The following is an 8,245-nucleotide window of genomic DNA, read 5'->3' on the forward strand; positions in this document are numbered from 1 at the left end:
CAAAGCTCACACCAACAAGAATACAAGTAACACAATACCTCTCGATAGATCGACCTGTGACTATGCTAGTACTACGAAATTAGAGTAGGAAATAGAACATTATTTAATTGGATCAAAAGTCTCAAAAACTTTTAGATCATCAGCTATGTACATGTTTATGAATCTTATAGTTTGTTATAAAATTTATTATTTTCTTATATGCAAAGTTGAATGTGAAAGGTTGAAAATTCATTTTTTTTTTTAAATTGTGAATCATGCTATTTTATTTTGACAATGTTTTCTATTAGTTATAAACCAATTAGGTATACTGAAATAGCTTCTATTATTATATATTTTATAAATATATGATACAATAAAATCTTTTTGTAAGAACACAAATAATATCGTAAAATTGGCAATAGATACACCAACTCGATGTGTTATACCACTACACCTAAATAGTAGTGTCCCATTGACATAAAGTATACTTATTTGGTCTAAAAGTTTAACTTTCATAATATAAATATATTTTGTAAAGTGAAATTTTGAAAACCCACCACTTTCATAATATCAATATATTTTGGTAGTGAAATTTTGAAAAATCACCTCTGTTGTCCTAGCATCTCTCAACGAATATGTAAACATGAAAAGTTGCATTGTTATACATGAATTATATCCATATATGAACGAATGCACCCCTTCAATATTAACTACCCAAATATAAATAGTAATGTTCTGTTGGATCATATTGGCCTTATTGTTGTTACATCTCTCAATAGACATCTACATTCAAAGACTCCTTGGATGACATCAACAAACACCTAAACTTAATAGTCACTTTTTTTTTTTTGTGCATGAATCGTATTTATACATGAATGAATGTACGATTCAATATGTATAACTACCAACTCTCAAATAATTGTGTCATGTCTGCATAAATGATACCTCAATTGTCCAAGTATGAGTTGTATCTCAAGAATTAAAAGACAAAGTAAGCATATTTACTAAAAAGGTAGGGGGCAAAGAGAAAAATATTTACTCTAATGCATTAACAAGTATGAGTTACACTCAAATTAGATTAGCGGTCAACAATGACTTCTCATATTTTATACTAATTTATAATCCCATAAAACAACTTATGAATTCAACCCAATCTATCTCAACCTTGTTTAATTAGTTGAAAAATTAGTATTCTCAAACTTTTTTTAACTTTGAAAAATTAAACCAAATTATAAACGTAGCCAAAATTCAAACTTTTTAAAATTCATTTTTAATGTTGTAAGAAAACTTCATATTCTTGTTATCATGAGAATGACTCAACACACACATACAATACTTTGTATCAATTTTGTTGTTGTACAAATTTGGTTGGTTAGTTGATTAATCTAACTTTGATACACGACTGAAGCAAAATTGCATTTTTGTGGATTGATAACTGATAGGTGAGAGTCCCTAAATTGCATTATTTTTTCTCTTTTATATTTAAGATTGTCTAGGTTCACTTGCGTATTCCTCGACTATTTTCACGAAACAATCATATGACCCTACATTTGTATTCCATGACTTGAACCAATTCCCACTAAGCCTTTATTATTTACATGATTACATTAGTTGATTAGTTATTGTCTCATTGAGTAGTATTGGGCACAATATCAACAAACTCATGCATATCCAGCCTTTAGAGCATTGTGTGCCATGCCTCAATATTCTGAAGTCAAAAGTTTTCTAGAGCAACATAGTGAATGTATCTTGAATAATCTCATTTCCTTCTATTTATAAAAGAGCATCATCAGTCTAGTGTTTTACTCTAATGAAAGTGTCTTTTTCTTTTATCCATGAGAGTTTGGACCAACTTATATACACATTATCGATTATTCTCATGAAATAATTGTTAAACCTTACTACATTGTGTTCTCAAAGTAAATTAAAGAATATTAAGTTCGAAGTAAGCAATTATTTGAACTGATTTTCTCTAGGCTGTTAATTATTTAGCACGCCATTATTGACTACTAGGCTAACATAGGGTGATTTTCCTAGATTGCACCAATTGACGATTAATTATTGACGTCTGAGTGGTTGAGAACCAGGAAAGGACGGAAATTTCCAAAACATAAAACATTTTTATAAGATAAGCTCAAGAACACAGATCCAACAAGAACATAAACTACAACACAACATTTCCAGGAAAAGCAAAATACAGAATTGGCCTATCCAAAACATAAAACATTGTACTACATTTATTGCTTTCTTCTCACCATCCTTATCAAGACATGCCTTTGTATAAGTTGAACGCGAAGTCACCTGGTCGTGCTACGATCAAAATGCCACTTGGATACCCAAAAGTTTCATCAACTGAGAGATGAACTGAGGATGGCCAGGCCAAGCTGCTCCAGTAACCAGGTTCCCATCTGTGAAGCATCGGTCGATTGGATCAGGTTCCAACCATGTTGCCCCAGACAATTCCACATTCAGTCTCACAGCTGGGTAAGCAGTGCATTTCCTCCCCTATACATCGAAAAAAGTATGAACTGTTAGGAACAAAAAAATGACCGAAGTAACAACTTTTTACATATGTAAGAAACGGAAACGTATTGAAAATGCATCGCCTATATTTCTTAGGTGTAACTGGTTTATTTCAGAACATGTCATCCCATGATGGAAGGCGCTCTGTCATCAATCTTGGAGGAGGTTTACGGTTCAAAGTGCCCATGTGGAACTTTTTTATCTCCTAATCCCAACAACTAGAATCCCTTTTTTTTTTCTTTCGTACTGTAAGTTTCTGATTGTTAACTAGTTTCCATATACAGGCTCCTTTGGCAGGAAAATTTACTACATTCTAGAAAACTTGATCATAGTTACCATAGACTAGAGCCTAGAGGAAAGGAAAGGAATGGTTTAATGTTAGAATTATTATGCCGCCTGATACAAAAGATGATAGCTTATGATATTCTCCCAAGCTTAAACAATTGAATTAATCAGTTGGAATTGGAACAGCCATTTTTGTTCCTTCCTAGGCTATAAAACAGGTGCCTTAGAAAAGTTGAGAGCTCCGAATATTCTCCAAGCGATAATGTCCCTCCCTCCCTCCCTCCTACAAATCCTCCATTTTCATCCATTCATCCATCACACAAACTTACTATATTCCAACCAATTAGATATACGTATAATTCACATTCTACCGTAACGAAAGGGTGGGGTTCTAGATATCCTTTCTTTGATCATAAATATTTTCTAAAACACAAATCTTCATCGTTTTCTGACATAGTGAGTGAATGCATGCAGGCTCATCATGTGCAACATGTAAAAAGATATCAACATTTAGAATTTTACAAACAATTCATGTAGGATCATGTCAATACCTTAAGAACACCAGCAGCAGATAAGATCTGTTGTCCATGGCAGATAGAAGCAACTGGCTTCTTAGCCTCCATAAACTCCTTGACAATTGCAATAACTCGCGCATTCAGGGCCAAATATTCTGGTGCTCGACCACCAGGAATTACAAGGGCATCATAACTTGATGCATCTAAGCCTTCAAAATCAGCAGTTAGCGTAAAATTATGGCCCGGCTTCTCACTGTAAGTTTGATCACCTTCAAAATCATGGACAGCAGTTGGACAGCTATCCCCAGCCTTTTTCTGGGGACAAACTGCATCAACATGGCAACCAAGAGCTTGAAAGGAATGAAATGGAACAAATATCTCGTAGTCCTCCATGTAATCCTGACATAGAAAAATATAGAGAAGTAAGCTTGCTAATGTTAGCCATGAGAAACCATGCCTCCAGTGTTCTTCTTGAGACAGATTAAAAGAAACAAGATATCCCTTCAAATTGTTGCAAAAAGAACCGGGAAATGACTTTAAAACGGCCACAACCCATAAACAGGCTTTGTCTGCATGAACTTGCATAATAATGTAATAACCATGAAGATCACTCATCAAATTGCTCAATATTCAATTGGATGGATATAAGAATAAATTATATCCAAAGAGAGAGACAACAATCGGTAGTAGGGTGGACAATTCCCATTAAAATTACAACATTCAGAACTCTATTTCCGTTATGAAATAAAAATGTTAAGATATTTTCTGCAAGTTTGTTAAACTACTCAACTACAACATTGATTCATGGTCGTCTAAAGGTTTAGGGGAAGGGGGGAAAGACGAGGAGGAAGAAGCATAAAAGGAGAGCAAATTGTCATCATTTTAGTCTATCCTTTCCCTCAATAATGATACCACACGTGATTTCTAAAGATCCTATTTCACGGAGGGAAGGTTAAGGCCAAGACAGAGATGGGAAGATAGGAACTTCGACGAAAAAGCTGTTAAGCCTCTTCTCGGTGCTATGGACTCTACTTTCTACAACTTTTTTCTTGTCCAAAGCTACATTATAATTCTTTCTTCCAATAATACAATCTCTACTCAGTGGCCCACTTTGCCATCTTCCTACAATCGTTTAGGTTAGACTACTTCACTATTTCAACTTTCTCGCCAGCACTAAACCTCAGTTTTACCTTCAACTTTTTCCTCTGTAGCAAGACTATAGAGCATAGACGGATGAATAAGACTACCACCAAATGAGGACTCAAATTTGTTGAGAACTTATGCATTTGCAAATTTGGAAAAATAGTGAGGTTAAAAGTTTGTTGGTGTGAACCATGGTAGGTTGGCCTAGTATCACTGGACATGTGCAAAAAAGTAAGGGAGCTTTGAGGGAATATGTTCAAATCTCATACTAGCCACCTAATAGGATATTAAAATTTCATGAGTTTCCTAACAACAAAATGTCCTAGAGTCAAGCAATTGTCTCCCAAGATAGAATTAGCTAACGTAGGTACATGTAAGTTGACCTATATACTTGGTCTCTATTAAAAAAAAAAAAAAAAAAAAAAAAAAAACGAAAAGGAAAAGGAAAAGAAAAAAATACTGCATAGTACACTACATGTTAGTAAGTTTGTCATAGAATTTAAACTTACCCCACAAAGGAATAGAATTCTTTTATCTGATCCACTGATATTTCCTCCAAGTGCCTTGACAAAAAGCCGAATGAACTGAGGATGCCCCTCATATGTGACAGTAGTGATGATGTTACCATCAGCGACACATGCTCCCATAGTCTCTGGCTCAATCCAAGAAGCACCAGCAGCAGTCATTACAGGTCCCAGGGGTGGGTAGGCTGTACACTTCCGACCTTTAAGCAACCCTGTAGCTGCCAAAACCAACTGTCCATGGCAAATAGTTCCAATTGGCTTCCCAGCCTCTGAAAATTTTTTCACCAAACTCTGCACTGAACTATTTATAGCAAGGTATTCTGGTGCTCGTCCTCCCGGGATCAGCAACCCATCATATTTTTTAAAATCAATTTCATCAAACGTTGCATTCAGTGCAAAATTGTGCCCACGAGTTTCTGAATATGTCTGTAACAAATACAAATAAAATTCAAAGGTTAAAAGATAATTAAAGTAAGGATTTAGTACTTGAACTTTAGTCCGTAAAGAATTAGTCCCAAAACTTCAGTTCATAATAGTTTAATCCAACTTAGGTAGGTAACAATTTAATCTCTATTGTAAACAATTTAGTCCTTATAGTCTCAAATTTATAACAATTTAGTCTCTAGCTTCAAAAATATCATCAGGATAAAGTTCCAATTTGTCTACGTTAATAAACACTACAGTTTCGAATCAATTTACTGATCTATATATATATCTAAAAGAAGTCCCCTAAATCTAACAACATTTTTCATGATAAGACAAAATATCTACAAAGTTAGGGAGCAAAAATGCTAACCAAATTCAAAATTGATCGAACAAAACATGAATTGGGTATGATCGGCAAATGCAAGAAGAATAGGATACAAGAAAATGTTGAAAATATTAAAGTTGAGTTGTGAGAGGGAATAACAGACCTGATGACCCATCGAGTAATGAACGCCGGTCCGACAGATATCACCAGCCTTTTTCCCCGGACAAACAGTATCCACTGAAACTCCATAAGCGCTTAGCGATTGAAATAGGACCATTGCCTGCAATCGAAATCAAGTGAAAGAATCTAAGTTCATCTACACTTCCATAAGGGTTCCTTTTTCCTAACAGTGTGATACATAAAAATGATTAGAGAAGAAGAAGAAGAACAGAGATTAGTATGAATCTGAAATTCCAAATACAGAAAAGAAGAAGAAAGTGACCTCACAGTCTTCCATGTAGTCACCGCAGAGGATGAGAACAGATTTAGAGTTCGATTGAGCCATATCTTAATCAAACTTCAAACTTCAAACTCAAAACTTCGTTTCAGTGATATTCTTCCCAAACAAAAGGTGAGGAAATAACGGAAACAGAGGGAGGGATGAGGATATAGGCCACCGATAATCCATACATATACAATGCTCTGTCTTATTCAACACGATTACATCTCAACTTTACATAAAGCATATATTCTCATTCTTAGGTATAACTTGGAAATGCTCAGAAATAACCTTAAAGATTTCAAGATTTGGATAAAAAGAAGTTAACTTTTTATCTCATCAATTTTAAAGTTGACTTTTTATCATATTAATTTTGGGCTTTCTCGATAAAATTTCGATCAAAATTAACATCGAGATTCTATATATTTGAGTAAGTAAAATGTCACACATAATTATATCGAGGTTCTATATATTAACATCGAAATTTTATATACTTTTTAATCATTACTTTTTTTTCCCGAAAAATGTTATATTTCCCAAAACTTAAACATCACAATGCAATCATCTAAGTCCATCGGGAAAATCCATTTGGATAATTGGTAAGTCCATCTGGAAATTTAGATAATGGTGGAAAGATGGTAATTTAGATAAGATTTGATAAATATAAAAGAAAATTCGAAAAGATATAAGTTTGGAATAATATTTGGAAAGATGGAAAATTAGTAGATTTTTAGTGTTATTTTTGCTCAAGATTTTACTGACAAAACCCAAAACAATCGATAAGATGCAAAAGTTATTATTATTATTTTTCAATCCAAATCTCAATGGTCGATCTTGACCGACTAAGAAAAACTAGTTTAAATGAGTCTAAAATAAAAGTATTATTTCTGAAAAATGGAAACTTTAGGAGGTTAGTTATTTTTTCCAAAAGGTACCTATATTCTCGATGAAAAGACAAAACATGCATATATTCTCGATTAAGAGGCAAAAGGCAAAATGTGCATATATTCTTGATTTAAAAGGAAAAAATGTTTAAATTCTTACATTTTCAGTTTTAAACATGACTAATCACATCAAAATTTATAAAAATGTAGTATCAAATGTTATATGGTATAACTCAAACTCCGTTTGGTAATCATTTTATTTTTATGTTTTTTGTTTTTGAAAATTAAACATATTTTTTCTCACTTTGTTATCATGCTTTGAATCTTTTTAAGTAAAAGAATTGAATTATTAGCAAAGTTTTAAAACCAAAAATGAATTTTTAAAAACTACTTCTTTTAGTTTGCAAAATTTGACTTGGTTTTAAAAACACTCCTAAAATGTAGCTAACAAAAGTTAGAAGTCAACCGAGGGAAGTTTTGTAGACTTAATTTTTAAAACCAAAAAATAAAAAATCAAATGATTATTAGTTCCATTATTCTGAATTCTATAAAGAGCAATACTTTGGTACATTCGAGTTATATCTATTTTTATGCAATTCGATAATTTAAAAAAAAAAAAAAAAAAAGAGTATGTTACATAATAAATTGTGATTGGACAATTAGGTAGTTTAGAGATGTATGCAACTGTGATGCATTTAATAATTTTCCTTCCATAAGACATTAAAGTTATAATATAAACGTGTTTAGTTGACTTCCTGATTTAAGTAAACAAAAGATTGATGTAATAAATTTGGCATTTAGAGCTCATAGGCTCTATTGCAACTTTTTATTTTTGTTGAAGATTTTTTTAGTTAAAAGTTGTTAGGAGAAGCTTATAATATCTTAACATATCAAACTATATGTTTGGTCTGAATTAAAAGCAATATGATTTTTCTTTACTTTGAGTTCAAAATAATATATAGGTTTTGAATTAAGAAATATAAGATGAAGATCTAAACATCTTATTTATAAGTAAAACAAACAATATTTTAGTTGAGTTATCTTTTAGGAAAACCAATTAGGAATTATAAGCAACAAAATTTACATCATTAAATCATAAAAATTTAATAAATTTTAGTTTTAATGAATTTTTTCATGGGAGGAATTAAATTGTTGAAAATTTTAAAGTTACATACTAAAATTTAGAGATTAAATTGTTAATA

At 32.3% G+C, this 8,245-nt stretch overlaps 1 protein-coding gene across 1 annotated transcript; it reads right to left on the minus strand.

The window, feature by feature from the left end:
• Positions 1-2,079: 2,079 nt before the first annotated feature.
• Positions 2,080-6,376, minus strand: LOC120091841 (protein DJ-1 homolog D). Its single transcript, XM_039049983.1, has 5 exons — positions 6,163-6,376; positions 5,884-6,000; positions 4,955-5,395; positions 3,339-3,701; positions 2,080-2,484 (listed from the first exon to the last, which is right to left on the minus strand). Exons 1-5 carry the CDS (start codon positions 6,223-6,225, stop codon positions 2,296-2,298), a joined length of 1,173 nt encoding a protein of 390 aa, XP_038905911.1. The 5' UTR covers positions 6,226-6,376; the 3' UTR covers positions 2,080-2,295.
• Positions 6,377-8,245: the final 1,869 nt, after the last annotated feature.

Source organism: Benincasa hispida, chromosome 11 (assembly GCF_009727055.1).
Source record: "Benincasa hispida cultivar B227 chromosome 11, ASM972705v1, whole genome shotgun sequence".
NCBI lineage: Eukaryota > Viridiplantae > Streptophyta > Magnoliopsida > Cucurbitales > Cucurbitaceae > Benincasa > Benincasa hispida.

Coding starts and splice junctions, on each gene's coding strand:
- LOC120091841 (XM_039049983.1), bottom strand. CDS start 6,225: ATGGCTCAATCGAACTCTAAATCTGTTCTCATCCTCTGCGGTGACTAC. Junction 6,001..6,162: donor ACTACATGGAAGACTGTGAG/GTCACTTTCTTC, acceptor TTTCGATTGCAG/GCAATGGTCCTATTTCAATC. Junction 3,702..4,954: donor GAATTCTATTCCTTTGTGGG/GTAAGTTTAAAT, acceptor TTTCTATGTCAG/GATTACATGGAGGACTACGA.